This window comes from Cryptomeria japonica, chromosome 10, assembly GCF_030272615.1.
Source record: "Cryptomeria japonica chromosome 10, Sugi_1.0, whole genome shotgun sequence".
In the NCBI taxonomy this organism is placed as follows: Eukaryota; Viridiplantae; Streptophyta; class Pinopsida; order Cupressales; family Cupressaceae; genus Cryptomeria; species Cryptomeria japonica.
The window spans coordinates 120,181,672-120,201,558 of record NC_081414.1 but is presented as its reverse complement, the minus strand read 5'-3'; the positions used below and the strand labels follow the sequence as shown (position 1 = coordinate 120,201,558).

Genomic DNA, 19,887 nt, shown 5'->3' with positions numbered 1-19,887 from the left:
GGTCATAACATTGTTACAAAATTAAATGTATGTGCACATGAACTCATACCATTGTATTGTTTATCAAACTGCTTGAAGTGCCTATATGTTTATTCCATTCCAGATCTGATCTTCCTTCTCTGATATTTCTCCTTCCAGCTCTTCTAATTCCTTAGGATTAGAAGCCCAACCCTATTTAACTTGGGTGGAGGGCCGGTTGAAAGAGCCATGCCTTTCAAAGGGACATGTTTGACCAAGGTGCATGTTTCTTGCATCAAACCGGTCCTTAATGAACCGATTTAATTCAAATGCATGCCATTGAACAAATCAGATCGATATTTATGCCAAACAAATTAGATTGATAATCAGTTAGACAAAAAATCAGATCGATCATGAGTCTAGACAAATTCGGTAGATATGATTAAACAAATCAGATTGTCAATATGGAGCAATTTACTCATTGGTTTGATTATATTATTTTGTGTACTTTGTATTAACTATATATATATATACAGATGGTAGGTACGGCTTATGACAGTCCGCCCTTCCTAGATTTGCTTGTCCTCAAGCAACTTAAGATTTGGATTTTCAAATATTTCAGGACCTTCCCATGTTGTATCCTCAGTGGGTAGGCCTTTCCACTTTACCAGATATTCTTAAATGGTTTTGTTTCTCAACCTTCTTCTCGTACATTGAGTATTATTTCTGGTTCCAAAATTAGTTTTCCTTCATCATTGAGTGGGGGCAATTCTGGTCATGGGATGACATGTTGTCCCAAAACCTTTTTAAGGTGAGACACATGGAACAAATCAGATCGATATTTATGCCAAACAAATTAGATTGATAATCAGTTAGACAAATTAAATCAGATCGATCATGAGTTAGATAAATTAGGTAGATATGATTAAACAAATCAGATTGTCAATATGGAGCAATTTAGTGAGTGGTTTGATTATATTATTTTGTGCACTTTGTATTAACTTCTATATATATATATAGATGCTAGGTACGGCTTATGACAATCTCAGCTATGGAGGCTGCAAAGGTGAAGGCAGTGTTTATATTTGGTACTGTGTCAAAGATGTATCCTCCAAAAGAGTCAAGAACCACCAGGTGACATTATCTTTCTTTGCTCTATTGGATATTAAGAACACTGCTGGTGAGTGAAAATAGAAAAATGATCTTCAAAATATCCAATTAGTTGGTGGATGATACATGGTGATAGAGTGGGACAAACTCCGGTTATCTATGTGGCATTAACTTTGAAGGGACATGCAGTCATTTGTAACATCGATATAGATAGTCCAAGACTGATAACCGACGATATTGAGGAGATTGGTAGGGGTATATATTATTGAGCTGTTGGTAGAAAAGGTGGCACATTCAGGGTCCTTAAAATGATTTGGTATACCTGAGAGTAGTCCTATAGATGGGAGCAGTGACATTAGAGAATTGAGCACCCTATGTTTTTCAAAGAGACATTAGAGAATTGAGCACCCTATGTTTTTCAAAGATTCTATCTTCTTTTCTCTTTCTATTGTTGACAGACATTTTGAAATTATTATTAGTTCGTATTGTAAATGTGATTTATCATTTGACATTACATTGCATGTGGATGATCATGATATTAGATAGCTGCTAATTACAATGCATGGCAGTTCTGCTTTGACACTGTTCACATACTCTGCTAGCTGATGGAGTAAATTTCTCAGGCTATCAACAATGGAACAATTGTTAGATTGTTTCATCTAACTAAATGAAAAATCAAAATCTAGCTTTATGCTCTGAAGATAAAGATAATTATGTCTCAAACTGATTATTTGCAGGCCCCTAAATAATGCCCATTAAAATTGTCATGACTTTTAAAATTATTAAATTTATTTATATATATCATTATTTATTAAACTACATGTTGATAACAAGCGAGCAGCACATTACTTGCTTGAGAGGAAACTTCCATTCTTAATCCAGAAATAATTTTTCATGGAATTTTTGATTTTCAAGTGTCTTCAACATTTGTCTAATTTTCTTTGTTGTAATTTAGTAAGTTTCATCTTTGGCATTTGTTTGTATTTACTATGTACACCTGGCTTCAGTTTATTACCGTATGCCAGATATATATATTCCATTTTTATCTTATGTTCACAAGTATGCATTTATTTATGATTGCCATTGCTGCTGTCCAGGTACTTTTTTGGAGTTAACTCTTTTGTACCCATATAGCCTTGATATGTAATTAAACAACTTTATTTTAGTGGGACTTCTGTTTGTGAATGATTTTGATTTTCATCCATGTTTGTTAAATAATCATCCATGTTTGTTAAATAATATATTGAGATTACATGAATGGATTAGAAAATTAGTTTAGAATTGCATGGGTTTTGTTGCAGCAGTGTTGATTATGATTTGTGTAACAATTGAGTATTTTCCAATATCAAAATTTTGCTTGTGTGTTCAGATGAGCTTCCTGAAAATTGGTACAATGCTCCAGATCTAGATTCAATTAACCGTTTGGACCGGGGCTTTGTTTTTCCAGGTGCTTAACTGCTCTTAAGTTTGAAATTCTGGATCTTAGGTTTTGTTTTCTTACATCTTTTATTTATCATTTAGGGATAAAACTGCAAAATTCTTAAGATTTGAACTCAGAAAGAGTTCAGCTCACTAACCAGTCCCTTTTTTCTATGCAGGAGAACAATTGCATATTTTGGTATATATTTCATCACATGATCAAGAAGCAGCAGAAATTATCACACCTTTCAAGGTTGCGGCAGTGATGAGCAAAAATGGTTTCTTTAAGCAGAAAGATAGTAAAAAAACGGGTAATCTTGTACCTGAAACACAATCTGCTGCTTATGGGGAAAACATAGATGATGTTGGTACAGAGAATGGAGGGGTTGGAGCTGCAGGAGAGAATGTTGCATCCACATTAAAGAATCAATCAGAAATTCAAGGGGACCTCTCTTTCAGTGCCTCTCTTCTTAAGATAGAAGGCCACAAAAAGAGGAGTGCCATAATATTGGAAAGTTTTAGAAACTCACATTTTTTTGTTAGGATAGCTAGACCGGATGAACCACTTTGGCACAAAAGAAGTGTAACTGATCCATTTTCAGAATCTTCTGAATTTGTAGATGGGAAGGATTCAGCTGATAGGTTGGAAGTGCCAAAGACATCACAAAGGCATAATTGCATACCTGCCATATTAGAGGGAGGCAAATTCGATCCCAGTTCAGCTGGTGGAGTGGCGAGAAATGCAGTTCAATGTTGCTCACTTTCCAATGGAGATGTTGTGGTATGCCCAACTATGTTATTAAGGATTTGATACACTTCAAATCAAGCAAAGAGTAGGGAAGAAGACGTGCCTTTAATGTTCTCAGTTCTTAATGGTAGACATTCTTAAATAGTTTTAGAGGTCATCAATATTGAAGACATACATTTTGTTTTGTTGGGAGACTGTGGAAAGTAAAAAAAGCTGTTTGTCATTGTGTTCTTATATAGAACTAAGGTGTTACTTAAGACTTAAGAGACTTTGTCTGAGGAAAAATATGGATTAGAGTATTCTCACAGTTTAATATTCTATTATTTTAGTAAAAGACTTTGATATTTGTTTATTTTTAAAAAACCTTAAAAGAAAAGATATCTTATCTGACTTTATGAGTCATTCACTGTTCTTCATTTGACCTTGGGCTACAAAGCTATTTGCCTGTTTTTATAAACCAGAACCTAGACCTACTCTTATTCTGATATTTACAGTGTTCCACGGAAACACGTTTCCCACCCTCAAACCTGCGTTTCCGAGATGGGGACGTTTCTAAGATTGGGAGACGGGGACGCCCACCATCCCACCACCGCCATTGGTGCTCCGCCGGAGATGGGGAAACGTCTCTGTGTCTCCAAGGATTCTTGGAGACGCCGAGACATCTCCAAGTCTCCTTGAGAGACGTCTTGGCATCTCCAAGAATCCTTGGGAAAGTCCTTGGGAGAATCCCAAGCGTCTCTAAGACTCCTCGGGAGACTCCTAGGCGTCTTTTGAGGGGTGGGGAGACTTGCAGGAGTCTCCTGTTCACACATGTCAAAACGCAATTGAATTTTTTTTTTTTAATTTTGAGCGTTTTTTGGGGTTGGGGGGTAACCCTAATTTGACGTGGTCCCCACCCCTTCCCCCAATGCAATACAAAACCACTAAAACTACTGATTTCATTGGCATTTCTAATTCTGATTTTTTTCACCAGCTAGCTGTAGAGGGGAAAAAACTTAGAAATCTTTGTATTTAGATTTAGTATATCAAATTTTCCCGTTTTATAATTTTACTAATTTCCTATAGTTTCATTTGAAATGTATTTCTTATACTGTTTTACATCTTTTCACAACTAACTATATCAGCACCACCCCCCCTGCTAGCCCCCCGCTGTCCCCAAACTTAGGCCCTTTGTCCCCCCATCCTCAACGGCCGTGGAACACTGGATATTTACAATGCTATGGGAAATCTCCAACTGAACAGAACAAATAGATGGGTAGAGAGTGGAAAGCAACCTAAAACCCAAAACTGTGAACTCCTGCAAGAAGCTGTGTTTCATAATGCATACTAAAAACAGGAATTCATGGAACAACGTCAGGAGGAAACATGAATAGCAAAAACATCACTATGTTCATCATTGCAGCAAGAGGAAACAATGCACCAAGGAAGCAAACTTCTCTGTGGTGCAAATACTTGTCTACAAAGCTCACTTTCCTGAGAGTTACCTTGATGTTCTTGTGGATATTCTGATCGCTTTCCAGTTCAACCACAACTTAGTCAATTCGTTCTCTGCTTTGGAGGGAGTTTTAAACTTGCTTCCCGCTCAAGTTCACAGCTAGTGCTTCAAACTGTTGCCTAGCCTGGTTGCCTAGCCTAGCCTGGTTGAACTTTGAATCCAAAGCAATATCATGCCCAGCAAACAAGGTATGGTCTGTACCATGAGTGTAGGACCAGCTTCAGCATTCATCAACATTGAACTACAAATAAAATGCCATTTAAATCTCCTTTGTTCCCGCAACAAAGGTATGGCTTGTATGAAGATGTATGGCCCTTATAGAATATGTATAGCCTTCCTGGAACATGTGTGGCCTGGCCAAAAAGTCTGCAATACTTCACTGAAATGTTAGAAGATCATCAAATAGATTAACAAATCAAACTTCTTTAAAAATACATAGAAAATATCCATCTCTGCAACACCCATAACCGCAACTCCTTTTTGAAGCACAATGGTGATCTTTGAATGAAATCACTCAGCTAGATAGAGGGTTTTTGTCCCCAAATCCGGCAACTCCAAGAGCATTTTTGTCCTCAAGAAGCTTGGAAGAATTCAGGCTCATCCCAAAAGCATAAGAATATGATATTTATTAGTCTAACTTCTCAAATGAGCTCACATCCTGTTTATATAGCTTTTTGGAGGGAAAATATCCATTTAAATTTTTTTATAATTCCCTTTTCTCCAAAGTAACCCTTTTGATAGAAAATAATATTTGAATGTACAAATTGGCCCCCTTGTCCTAGGCGTCCAACTTTGAGATCACTTTTGCAATTTTTAACAAAGATAGACTTGAGCTGTTACTTTAATATTTAACATTAGAAATTTGAGTGAATATTTAAATTATTTTACTCTAGTTGCGGAAAGCATTGAAATGGCATTGGAATCAAACTCTGATCATTTAATGTCCCCTACTTGGGAATGCCCTAAATTTGCCCTAATTCTCAATTTCCAAATAAACAAGTGGGGTTGAGAATACCTTTCACCTGATTGAAACCCTGCAAACAGATTAGAAATCATTTACAACAATAATTTCAATAAGCAGATCATCATAATTAAACATTATCAAACCCATGGCAGAACCATTAATTCAATTATTAAGCATCTAAACATATTTGGAAGGTTCAACCATAGGGGAGCATGGGAGAAAGCGATTTCGATGGGGTGTCTCGGACCCTCTACCCTAGGCCGAAGAGCAGATATACCATCCCTCTTGGCTTCATATGGCCTATGCCATCCATATGAGGTGGTCTACCCAGTGAGGTGTCCACTTTCCATTCCCCCTCATCTTGCCAAGTATTCCCTCTCCCTATGATTGGACTTCTTGTGCTGGTTCACCGTGATAGAGGGGTGAGATTACAACAGGGTGCCTCGTAAGCTTATGTCTCCTAAGCCCAAAGGTTGTCCCCCTTGGCCTCATGGGAATTATCTAATCCCCACCTTGAGGTGGCATACCTAGGAGAGTGCCCCATCACCGTACCCCTCTTGCAATCCTCACTTCCTCCATCATGGTTGGAAACATTCAAAACATAGGAATGAACACATTCTTGATTCTACATATAAAAAGTTAACTGCAGAAAATCATTTATCAGATTAATATTTACTGGTGATAAATATATATATGAGCAATCATAACAGAAGGGCATTGATAATAATTAGTATGCAGAAATATATGTATATAAATTCAGCACTTGTTATGATATGCACAGAAACTCGTACCAAACTGTAGTCACCAGTCGACCCGCTGAGATTAATATTTTATAAATATCAGATCTAAATCCTTCCATCCCTCTTGGAATGGTCAATTAGTTGTATAAATATCTATTCAACGTGGATGAGGAGTCATGTCCTTCCTAATAGCCATGTCCCTCTAGAAAGTGATGCCCCCTTAAATATGTTTGCTGCCCCTTGGCTTACTAAACCGCTGTTAACAGTTAAATTAAATTCATGCCTTTTCAGGCATCGTATCCTCTCAGCCATCGCACTTCTTTGGATATTCTGTTTAAATATTTGTTAATACTTCAGAATGTCTTATGGTCCGTGGGTTTGGGATTAATGTTTCTCTGTCCCTAACCAATAGTTTATTATGGTGATCGCACCTTAACAAGGATCACTAACAACCCTTTTAATGTACATTATCCTTATACTCTATTAATCAACATTCTGTTGACTACTATCATTGACTTGATTATATGCTTTGGACTCTTGTCTCTTTAAGGGAGACTTGTGGCTGCCTCAAACCCTCTTCCATGTATTATTGATGGCAGATTGTTCTGTTAGCCTCTCGGATTATTCTCAGAAATTGTGAAGTCTTATAAATAAGACGATTTCTGATCAAATGGCATCTCTATTGGTGGTTCTTCAATTTGGGGGCATGACAGATCACACCAACATGTTACTGAAGTCTTTCGATGATGATCGAAGCCAATTGGGTGATTTATTAAAAATAGACAGCTCCTCCAAGAAGTTTGGAGAACCCACCAAAAGTCATACTTCACTTCTGAAAGTGTCACGATGATCTACATTGATTACTGAGCTCACTGCCAATCAGAAAAACCCTGCAAGGTTGATTCTGTGCATTCCAAGAAGTTTGGAGTTAATCTAAACCACCAATTAGCCCATGAAGACTTCAAAAGGTAGACTAATTGTTCACAAATCAATTATGCTTAAAATGGGGACATTATAGTTTTCTATGGAGATTATGTTTTTCTAAATGTGGATAGTGTTGGTTGGTACCAACCAACTTGACGCAACAATGCATCATATGCTCTCTTCCAGAATGAGGTGACCATGAAGTTAAGCAGAAATGCATGAATTCCAACAATAATCTTTTGCTCCAATTTCATTTCCTTGTTGATCCGCTCCTACCAGTTGAAAAGTTGGTGGCCAAATAGTTGGCTTACACAATTTTTGCTAAGTGCCTTTTGGAAGGACCTTCATGCTATACCTACTGTCGATAATTTATTTAGTGAGCTTCCCTTTGAGGATCTCCATGTGCTTTCTTGCTTGTTTCTTTGCTGTGTTAACTTTTAGTAAAATATAGGGCTGATTACCAAGTCTTTGGAAAATGGAGGTTTGGTTATGGGATCTTCATTATTTCTAGATTCTAAATGGGTAGTGACATGCACTATCTCATCCCTCTAAGTTATAACATTTCTAAGTTTGGGATTACTTTTTAATAAATTCACTACTTTAATTGGTACGGTAGTATGAAGAATTTACCTTGCAATAATTTTCTTAGTTTGCTATTGATTTATTACCATACTTGCATTTGTATTTGAGTGGCGATGCTCGTTGTCCATAGCATTCTTTACCTTTGATCTTGCTTTGTGAAGTCTCTTATTTAGTATGTGAGTCTGGGTACACAACTTACTTTGCTTGGGTTTGAGTAACAACTAATACTTTATTATGTCTCTCTACATCAATTGTATTGATGCCTGCCTTTTGTTTAGATATCCAACGTCATCATGATCTCCAGGTCTGCACCATTTACTAAGTATTTCTATTTTGTCTTGATTTCTTGGATAGTCCCCCAAAAAAGGGGCCACATTAATTGCACTTTCAACATTGTATGATGGGATGATTTGTGGAGTTGTACTATATCTAACTTTGCCCTCTCCCTCTTTGATTTTTTTAGCTGCTTGAGCATGCCTTTTTGTTATTTTGCAGTTTGGGTGGATTGCTTGGTGGAGTGGATTGCTCTCTTGGGGTGAAGAGTACTTGTGTATTACTTCTCAAATTATATAGGCACTCTTTGATCAAATGGCCCATAACTTGGCAAATATTGCAGAGTATTTTCTTAGGTCAACGTGCTTTGATGTGGCCCTCAAATTTACAATTTATACAACATAATTCTTTATTCTCTTTCTAGACTCTTTGTTTGCCTTCAATTTCTTCATTAGATGGAGCATATCCTTTGCATTGCTTTTAGGGACCTAGATTTGCCATCACTACTTCCATCCAAGTCACCTCTCATCCGTTTTTCTTTGGATTGTGAAGATATTTTATCTTCACTTTCTATATCCATCTCTCTATTGCATGCTTCTGCATACGATGACGGTAATCTGTGAGCGATTAGCTATTGTAATTTTAAATTGGGCCCTAAGTCAATGTTATGTAAAGTGTGGCTCCAATTTGTAAATTAAAAGGTGGCGCCAAAAGCAAGGAAATAAAATAAAAATAAAAATAACATTTACAAGTCGGCCTTATAGGCCCAGCCAACTCATGAAAGAGAGATTGAGTCTTGTATATAACATGACTCAATCTACACATTCAATACACAAGCATTCCATTATCATCAGCGAATTTGTCTCTACCAATCAGCAATCTGCTTTAATGAACTTCTTCTTCAGCGACTTCAATTAATCATCATTGGGGAATCTCCTTGAAGTTAGCAAACTGTTGTTTGATGTGCTGCGATCTGCCTTGTCTCATATGCGCATACTCCAGAACTGGGCGAAGGTGTTGTTGATGTGCTGCGGTCTGCCTTGTCTCATATGCAAATACTCCAGATCTGGGCGAAGGTGTTACCTTGAAGATTGTCTATGTGCTGGGCATTCATATTGATCTAATTCTGCTCCTAAATGGTCGCCTATAGTCCAGATCGATAAGTTGAATCTATGCTACTCTGAGTGAGCGAACTTGTAATTGTATTCTGCTGATTATAAATACTTTGATCTGGATTATTGTTGCTGGGTTTTTCCTCCAAGAGGGAGGTTTTCCCAAGGTATTCTTGGTGTCTTGTCTCTTTTTTGTGATTGCTTTGTATTATTTCAGAGTTATATCTAAATCTGATCTCTAAAATTAAAATGGTATCAGAGTTCGTAAATAGTTGTGATCAGATTTATCAATCTTTTAGTCTAACCTATTGTTCAAAGTTCAGTTTTCATGGCTTGTTATCTTAGGACTGAAGAAAGGTTGGAAGGTTCTGTCAACTACACTTCTTGGAAGGTCAGAATAATGATGGCTTTGAATGACCTTGCTGAATATGTCAGTAAGGATGCTGCTGAACCTAGTGGTGAAGAAGAAAAGGAAGCTTGGAAGAAGAAGGATTACCAAGCATGAAGAATAATAATAGACTCCGTCAAAGATCATATTGTGACAAGCGTCTCCAAAATGAAGACTGCAAGAGAAATGTTTAGCACTTTGGAAAAAATTTATGAGATCAACAACACCAGTCATTACTATCATTAAGGCAGCAACTTAATCACATCAAATTAGGGAAGGAAGAACCTGTAGCTGCTTACTTCATGAGGATCTCTGAGCTAAAGGATCAACTCTCTACTGTTGGGAAGACTGTTGAACATGGTGATCTAACTATGATGGCTCTTAATGGTCTTCCTCCATCATGGGAACCTTTTGTTCAAGGAATCAGTGCGAGAGCTGAGCTTCCTCAATTTGATCGATTGAGGGGAGATTGCATTCAAGAAGAATCATGCTTGGCTGCTAAAGGAAAAATCAGAAGCCCTCATGACAATGTTCATTATGTCCTCACAACTAAGGAGGAAGGTGGCCATTGGAAGAAGAATAACTTCAAGAGAAACAGAGATTTCAAACCCTCTGCTCCTGATTCAAAGAAGAAGCCAAGGGACTTGTCTCACATCCAATGTTTTCGATGTAACAAGTTTGGTCACTTTGTAAAGGGATGTCAATCTCAGCTTGTGCAAGGAGAAGCAAACCTAAATGAAGTCTCAGAACAACAGAATAATGAAGACTTCCTCTTTGTCTCAGCCTTGTCAAGCAATGTTTAGTTTAATAGTAACACGTGGCTGATTGACAGTGGTGCATCTAGACACATCACAGGCTATCGGGAACATCTCTTAGATTTGGTGGAGACGGAGTCCAACCTTCATGTGACTATTGGTGACAATGCGCGTTATGCAGTAAAAGGTTTTGGCTCTACTTCGTTAAAATTAGATTTTGGTATTTCCCTTTATCTCAGTAATGTTTTGTTTGTACCTGGAAAAAAAAGGAATCTAATCTCTATATCTGGTCTAGAAGATAAAGGTTATTAGGTTGTATTTTCTGAAGGAAGAGTTCTTGCATGGCCTAAGGAGTCCAACCTCAAATCAGCTTGTGCCATCGGGATTAGATATGAAAGCCTATATAAGCTTTCAACTCTCACTTTCAATTGAGGATATAGTTGATAGATTTTTTATTTTATTTAAAAAAAACAAAAAACTATGCTCTGTGTCCATTTCGTAAGTAAGAGTAAATTAACAAGTTTTTGTGAATTTATCACTTAGATAGAGATTAAGAGGGAGTTACGCATTCCCCATAATCCTTAGTGAATGCATTATATTTAGTAAAGCTTAAACATATTGTTGTTTTCTAACCATTGATGTTGAAATCTGATTTACATCTCTAGTGTTGGATTTGAGAGAGTATGGCTAAACATTTGAATTCAAATCAGTTCTGAATTTATAATTATTATATGATTATTACAAGGATGTTCTTGATCATGATTCTATGTTTTATGATAGAACTAAAATGTGTTCCTTGTTTCTTTGAAATATACTTTGGCTAAGAGGGAGTTTTCAGCTCCTATGATGCATTGTGTGTATCTTCCACCCTTTGTGGAGTGCAAGGTGGGGCCACCCTCTGTGGAGTGCAAGGTGGTAGTTTCTTTGAGGTATAATACCTCTTCCACCCTCAGCAGAGTGCAAGGTGGGTCCACCCTCAGCGGAGTGCAAGTTGGTAGTTTATTCTTCTCTGTAGAGAAGTTTTGAGGTGTAAGACTGTTGTGACCATTTCACACATCGCCCCATCAGAATGGGGACCCCCTCTTTTTCTTAGGGTTTTGCTTTCCCTTAGTTAGGTTTTCTCTCTGCTTGCCAGGTTCGGAGTGAGTGAGTGGTCGCTTGGGCTGGCTAGATTAGGGCTAATCTCTGAACGCTCGTATTAGGGTTTTTAGGGTTTCTTTCAAGCTGAGTCTAGCCTAGTTTTGGGAGGTCGTTAGTTGTCTGCCTGGAACCTTAAGTTTGCCTTGATGAAGTATTTCCTTTCAGGAGAATCAGGATGGTGAGATTGAAGAAGAGGGTGAATAGGTCTCAGGTCAGAGCAGGTCTAGTTTGATGGTTTTCTTGTTAGAGTCCTGTTTTCTTCCAGGTCTGAGTCGATTGAGCAGAGTCAGTGGTCAGAGAGGGATGAAAGTGGTGATTTTAGAAATTGATGAATGAATGCACTAGATGATGAATTAAGGAGTTTTGGAAGGAAATGATCAAGATTGTTGACTTTTGAGGCGTAATTGAGAAAGTTGATACATTTTTCGCCTTGAAGAAGAGTTTTCAGGCTTTGAAATGATGAAAGCCAGTCTAGGATGCGATTTTCGCTCCTGACCCTTCCAAAGGGTCCAGAGCGAAATCTCCCTTTCTTGCCTCCCTTTGGCCCTGAAAACCTAGTTGGACCTTGCTTAGACCAAATTGGATGGAGAATTGTCTTGATAGTGAAAGAAGGAAGTTGATTTGATCAAGTTTGATGGAAAATGAAATGAACCAAGGTGAGGAACTAGCCAAGAATATGATTTTTGCTCCTGACCCTTCCAAAGGCTCCAGAGCGAAATTCTTGAAAGCTCTCATTTTTACTTGGCTAAAGGCAGGATCTTGGTGGGGATGCGTGAAGAAGGGTCTATGTTTGCCTCTCAAAGAGAATTGGAGTTCAAAAGGTCAAGAACCAAGCTCAAACCATGATTTTCGCTCCTGACCCTTCCAAAGGGTCCAGAGCGAAAATCTTTGTAGCCCACATTTCCTTCCCAATTTTGGCTAAGTGTTGGTTTCTAAGGCATGTTTGAGGATGAATTGGTTTGATCTTGCCTTGAGATGGAGTTGGTGGATTTTTGAAGAACAAGATTTTGGCCTAAAGGAGAATTTTGCTCCTGACCCTTCCAAAGGGTCCAAAGCGAAATTCATCATAAACCTTATTTGTTGCCTTGAATGGACTAGAAACCTTGTTCCTAATGTGGAAAATGATCTAATTTTGCCTTATGAAGTGGTTTGAAGCTTGAAAAATGAGCAATCTAGCCTGGAATGAGATTTTCGCTCCTGACCCTTCCAAAGGGTTCAGAGCGAAAATCTTCTTGAAGCTCATTTCCTCCTAAGTTTGGCTAATTTTTGATTTGCAGAGTATCTTGGAAGGAAGGCTGGACATTCTTGTTGCCTTTGAAAGGTTTGAAAGCATTGAAAAATGAAGGGTTTTGGACCAAAAAGGAAATTTCGCTCCTGACCCTTCCAAAGGGTCCAGAGCGAAATTCCTAAAAACTCATATTTTTGCATGGAAGAAGGTCAAGTTCTTGGTCTTTTATGGCATGAATGGAAGAGAAATAACTTGTCTTTGCCTCTTGAGGTTGTTTTGAATTGAAAAAATGAAGAATCTAGCCCAAGTCAAGATTTTCGCTCCTGACCCTTCCAAAGGGTCCATAGCGAAAATCTCTCTAAGAAGGCATTTCTTTCCTTGTTTGGCCAAATCTTGATGTATAAGGCATGATGAGAAGAAGAATGAACATGATCTAGCCTTTGAGAGTGTTTGGAAGTTATGAAAATAAGGGATTTTAGCCAGGAAAGGAAATTTCGCTCCTGACCCTTCCAAAGGGTCCAGAGCGAAATTCCTTATGAGCCTACTTTTTGACCTTTCTTGGACATGAAACCTTGTTCCTAGGGCAATGAAGGATGAAATTCTACCTTGCAAAGAAGTTTCAAGTTGAAAAAATGATGATTTTTGGTCAAAAATGAGAATTTCGCTCCTGACCCTTCCAAAGGGTCCAGAGCGAATTTTCTCAAAACCTCTCTTTGCTATCAATTTTTTGCTAGATCAAGTGTGGGATAAGGTAAAATCGAGGAGAAGTTACCCCTAAGAGTGACTTTGAGTTGCTAGAAACCATGAAAGATGAAGGAATTGAGCCTAAAAATGATTTTCGCTCCTGACCCTTCCAAAGGGTCCAGAGCAAAAATCCTTAAAATCATCTTTTCTTCCAAAATTTGAGCAAAGTCAAGCTTGGACAAGGGTGCGAGAAGTCATTTAGATTGCCTTAGTGTGGATTTCGGTTGCCAAGAATGCAAATTTTGAAGCCAAATGAGATTTTTGCTCCTGACCCTTCCAAAGGGTCCAGAGCGAAATTCTTAAGATCACCTTTTTTTTCTTGCAAATCAAGTCAAGATTTTGGTTTTTATACCTTGGAGAGGAGTGCGGCAAGATGTTCTAAGTCTTGGAGGTAATTTGAAGTTGAAAGGATGGCAAAATAGCCCTAAAACAAGATTTTCGCTCCTGACCCTTCCAAAGGGTCCAGAGCGAAAATCCTAAAATCTACCTATTCCTTTCAAATTTATGCTAAGCTATGCCTAGACCAAGGTAAAATATGCCCTTGAGATTGCCCTTGAGTTGATGGTTGTCTCCAAAAATGATGATTTTAGGCCAGAGGAGGAAAATCGCTCCTGACCCTTCCAAGGGGTCCAGGGCGAAAATATTTCAATCACCTGTTTTGCCTTGCAAAATCAAGTCAAACTTGGATTGGATGAAAGAAGAGAACTATTTCCTAGCCTTGTGAGGTGGATTGAAGTTGAAATGATGAAAAATGAGCTACAAACAAAGAAATTCGCTCTTGACCCTTCAAAAGAGTCCAGAGCGAAAACCCTAAAAACACTTTTTGCTTCAAGACTTGAGTGAAACTAGCTGGACTACAGTGAAAGAAGCTATTTAGAGTGCCTTGGAAAGATGTTTTACTTTCAAAAATGTGAATTTTGAGCTCAGATGAGAAATTCGCTCTTGACCCTTCCAAAGGGTCCAGAGCGAAATTCTGGATAGGTCTTGTCCCTGGCTAGGTTGTTGAGCAAAATTGACCTTTTTCGCCTTGTGAGGATCAAACCAATGCTAGCAAGTTGAGAAGTGGATTCAAATTGAAGGAATTTTGATGAATTGAAGTGAAGGAGATTGGAAATTTGGCTTGAAAGGTGAATTTCGCTCCTGACCCTTCCAAAGGGTCCAGAGCGAAATTCCCAAAATGCAATGTTTCCTTCAAAATATTGTTGAGCCAAGTCAGTGGTGGAGATGAATGGACCTTGGAGAATGCCTTAGAGAAGGTTGATGATCAAGCAAAGGTGAATTTTGACCTAAAAAGTGAATTTCGCTCTTGACCCTTCCAAAGGGTCCAAAGCGAAATTCCCATTTGCACCTAATTTACCCATGTGAAAGGCTAAAAATTGAAATCCTAGGCTTTGTTAGACCAAAACAAGCATATGCTTGCCTTCTGGAGGATTTTGAAGTGAAGAAAATGAGGTATTCAAGGCCTGAAGGGTGAATTTCGCTCCTGACCCTTCCAAAGGGTCCAGGGCGAAATTCTTGAAAACACCTATTATTCACCTTGTTTAGGCTAAGTTGAAGGCAAGTTGCAAAATTATGATGGCAAGAACATGGGAGATGGCAAATCCAGGTTGTAAGGATGTTGAATAATGAAGCAAACAAACCTAGATAAAAATTCAAGCAAGCCTCCTTGGAGAGACCTAAACTTTGAATATTTTAATGCCCAAGATACCTCAAGCCTTGATCAAGCTTTAACATTCCTTAAGCTGGCCTATAGCCTTTCACTAAATTTGCCAATTAAAGCACATTTGGGAGATTGAGGCAAATTCGCATAAATTAGGACATTTATAATTTAATTAATTAATTTCTAAGCCTTGAAATACATGAAAAATCCACCTTTAAGCTTTGGAATTAAATTAAAAAATAAAAAATTACGCTTGAGCGCTCAAAAATCATTATTGTGCCTTTACAAGCAAGTCGGCCATCCTTTAAGAGGAGTTTTATTTTATTTTATTTCCTATTTGCCAAGTCGGCCTTGAGGCAAAGCAAGGTGAGCGCCCTATATAAGGGAGGTGTGTTTTGACAATTTTAAATCATTCATTCATTTTCCCTTGTGTGAACTTGAAGAGCAGATTTGGAGGTGCGAAATTGAGCAGGTTGGAGGATAATTTCCAGATTTTGGAAGATATTTGAAGACTAGTTGAAGGCGAATTTCTGATTGAGAAGCTGATTGGAGGATAATTTCCAGATTGAAGGCTGATTGAAGGTTAATTCATTCAAAGAGAGGACCAGAAATTCAGATCAAACATCTTTGTCCAGCAAATTCTCATTCTTCCTTCATTCATTTTTCAAAGGTTGATAGCTAAAAATCAAGGGAGAGGTATGAATAATCAATTTTTGAAAGTTTGTTCAAGATTTTAGTTTGATTTCCATAGCAATCCTTTGAAAATCTAAGTCTTGTGCAATCTGATTTCCATTCATAATTAATATTAATTTGAAAATTCATAATTCTAGGATTTATCATATCATTTTCAAATTAATATTTAGTTATTTCCTTGAAAGGTCTTAAATCCTATACCTTAAGATATTATGCTCAAACCCCAACTTCAAGCTTTTGTGTAGGTATCAAATGACGACCCCCAAGGTCGGAGGATCCACTACTCGACAGGCTCTCATCAAGGAGGATTAGAGGAATGACGAATTGGAGACCAGGATCGTGTCCAAGTGGAGCAATATCGGAGACACCAATCTAGGAAACTTCAATGTGAAGAAGTTTTGGGAAGCACCCTACATCGGCAAGCCGTCAATTGTTGGAAAGAAGATAATTGAGAGTGGCATCATCAACGGTGTAGGTTTCCCTCCCGCAGTCAAGTGTCATGAGTTGATGATCGAGTGTGCCCAACACTATGATTCACACTCAAGGACGATTGTAGCCGAGGATGGAACTATCTTAGCCTATCTTTCGGAGGAAGCTATAAGTGAAGCCTTTCATCTCCCGGAACATAGAGACATGATCTACAAAAGTCTAGAAGGAGCTAGGTCTATCTATGAGGATGATCCTGATTCCTGCTTGAACTTCATTAACAAGAATTGGCTACTCAAGAGCATACCTCACTTGAACAAGATTCCCAATACACCGCACAGAATCGACTTCCAAGAAGAATTCAAGGATTTGATAACCTTCCTCAATCGGGTCACGGGTGCCTCTCAAGCTTTCTTCTTCGACAAGTGGATGTTCTTCTTCATACAACTGATCGTCCAAGGAAAGGGAATGCTCAATTGGGCTAGAATCATTAGCAACAGCCTGGACGTGCAGTTGAGAAGACTAAGGCCTACCAAGTCATTTCACATGAGTTCATATGTTATATATGCCTTGATCAGAGGTTTTGAGTATGCAGGACTACCTCACAGAGGAGTTGTTGGAAGAGGACCCGGAGAAATAAGAGTTTGTGATTCTTATGTTCCACTGCATCATCCGCCAGGAAGTGACTACAAGCTAGTCAATGACACCTTCACGATGTATATCACCAGGACATTGCAAGGAGGGATTCACAATCGACTGTCTCTGGATGCACAAGAGCTCGTGAAGAAGCATGGTGCATGGTTCATTTAGTTTCCAAAATTCACATACATCAGAGTTCATGGATGTCCTTCACCTCCCTACATGTTGCCAAGATATCCTGCAGACAGGATAGTACTACTTGAGGTGACCAAGCAGTTTGTAGCTTATGCAAAGGCATCAAGACACAAGCATGGAAATGGAATTCCCGTACCCATCCTACTAGGGAACTCAGTTGAAGTGTGTCCTAATACTCAAGCCGCGGAAGATGTGGAGAAGGAATTATCTCTATATTCATTCACATCCTTTGCCTCAAGGGAGAATTTTGATCCTCATGGTTATATAGAAGAGACAGTCAGGAAGAAGTACAAACATGAGTTTCAAGTGGAAGACTTTTGGATGAATGTCCAAGATGATGTAGAGGTCAAAAGAAAGATGCATTCCAGATTACCCTTGGATCTCATCAGGAAATGCAAAATTTATAGAGTAGCCGATCAAGCCCAGGACAGTGGTAGATACCTCCAATCATCCTATGAGAAGGAAGATAAAGAAGTGAAGGTAGATTGGAATGAGCCCGAGGTTTTAGACTTAAGAGCTTTGATGGCTCCCCGTTTTATCTTGCACTCGCAGATGGGTGGACGTACAACATCAAAAGTTGAAGGAGCAGAATGTATCCATGACATTCACCTTGGAAACAAGACCAGAAGAAGGAGAGGCAAGTGTGAGTGAGAATACTTCTCATTCCAAAGGTTCAAAGAGGAAAGAAGGACCTGAGAAGAGAGAGCCTTCCAAGAAGAAGCAGAAAATGAATCCTGATCGCCCACCAAGCACATCTTCTAGGCATGAAAAGGAAGCAAGTCAAGGAGAAGATCAGAGGCAGATAGCGTATGAAATTGATGAGTCTATGGAATCCATGGTACGGACTGATAAACAAGGAAAAGGACAGACACCTCAACATTCATCGAGTCAATCTCCCCAGGTTGGTGCTAATGAGCAACAAGAAGAAAAGAATGATGATGAAGCAACATCTCCTTTCAGGGAAGATAGACCTCTGCCTAAAGAAATACAAGTAAGGGAAAGGAGATCTACCATTCCGGATTGGCTAAAAGAGAGGTTGACAAGGGTAGTTGTGGTTGAAGAGGAAGAACATGTATTTGACTTGGAAAGCCTCATAGGAAATTCTCATGAAGAACCAGAAAAGTAGAAGGCCACAAAGATGTCAAAGGTAATTAGAGATGAGACAGGCTCCAAGAAAGTGTAGATAGCTACACCAGTGGTGGACGAGTATGAAGATGAGATTCTAGCAGAAGAATATGATCTGGAAACATTTGATCTTGGTCCACTTACCACTGTGCAAGCCATGGAAGAAGCAACCGATTCACTGAAAGCACTCAAAGACAAACTCAAAGAAGAAGTGGAAAGGAATAAGAAGCTCGAAAGAGAGGTCAGTGCTTGGAGGAATTATTTTAGCCATCTTAACCAGCCTTTGAGACGACAGGATCCAACAATATCTCCTTTACATGCACTTCCTCTTGAATCAATAAGTGAGGCAAAGAGGGTGAAGAGCCTAGTCCAACTCATGAGTTCTTGGATTGTTGAATCTTACAAGGTGGCCATGGAATTTGCAATAAGGATAACTGTAGCTGCATTCAGTTACACTAGAGATGTTATCATCCGAGTCTTACAAGTGATAAGAGAAACACCAAGACGGATTCTAGCACAAGAAAATATAATGGATGGAGGAACCCATAGCCTCCTGCAATGGTCAGCTCTGCTCCAGATGAAGGAAGTTCTTTTCGAAGATGTCAACACCAGATGCAGCCGAGTTGAAGGCACCATCCATCCAATTCAAGATAAGGTGTTTGAGGTGTTGTGTACCATCCTTGATAGATGGATTGAGATCGAGACAGATGTGGACATCCAGGAGTTGAAAGACAGAATTAAGGTCATCTTTTGCAAGGAAGAGAACATTGTTATAGAAAGGCAACGAGATCAAATGTATGCTACTATGTTCCTGATTGAGAAGACCAAAGAACTTGAGCCTGGGTGGGAGACGACTCTTCTCACTGCTTTTGATCAAGTCCTTCACTTGGAAGAACGAATGAAGAATCTTCCTGAGATTCCCATTGTTGAGATTGAGGGAATTGTGTCCAGATTCATTGAATATGCTAGAAAAGAGCAAAGGAAAGGGAACAAAGTTCTAGATGAAAAGTTGTTATAAGATGATGTGGCAGCTTAATTCCTATTGGTCTATGTCTCCTCGTTATTTGTGCCAATTTTTATTGGCTATGGATTAATATTGTTTATCTAAATGGGGACTTTTTTGTAACAAACCCTAATTAGGGTTTAGGTGTCAAAATCTCAGCCATCGATCGTCTTTTGATCCAGGCCGTTCATTGTATTTGAGGATGCTATATAAGCCCTCACTCATTTTATTTTGAGAGATTAGAAAGGTTAGAAAAGTTAGAAAGTTGGAGAGAAGCAAGTTTAATTTTGTTAGTAGTAAAGAATTGAGTAGTGAAGAGAGAAAGTTGAACAATTGTTGTTTATTTGGCTATGAGATCAATGAAATATTGAAGTTATGGTGTTTTGTTGCAATCCTTGTGGCTACTTTCATGGTTGTTTATCTTCTTGAATCACTCTTAGTAGAGATAGCATTTAAATTTTAAGTTTGAAGGGTGAATGTTGTGCCTAATCTTCGATAAGATTCACATTCCAAACCACTAGCTTCTTACTAATTGTAAGAACGCCTTGTGTGGTCAACTGGAAACA

General features: G+C 38.6%; 1 protein-coding gene across 1 annotated transcript in view; it reads left to right on the top strand.

Annotated features, from left to right (window-relative positions):
• Window positions 1-19,887, top strand: part of LOC131072634 (uncharacterized) — a 135,977-nt gene that overhangs the window by 60,378 nt on the left and 55,712 nt on the right. Inside the window, exons 3-4 of the mRNA XM_058008870.2 lie at window positions 2,438-2,515; window positions 2,667-3,268. Of these exons, the coding sequence (XP_057864853.2) occupies window positions 2,438-2,515; window positions 2,667-3,268 (680 nt within the window). The remainder of the gene's footprint in view (window positions 1-2,437; window positions 2,516-2,666; window positions 3,269-19,887) is intronic.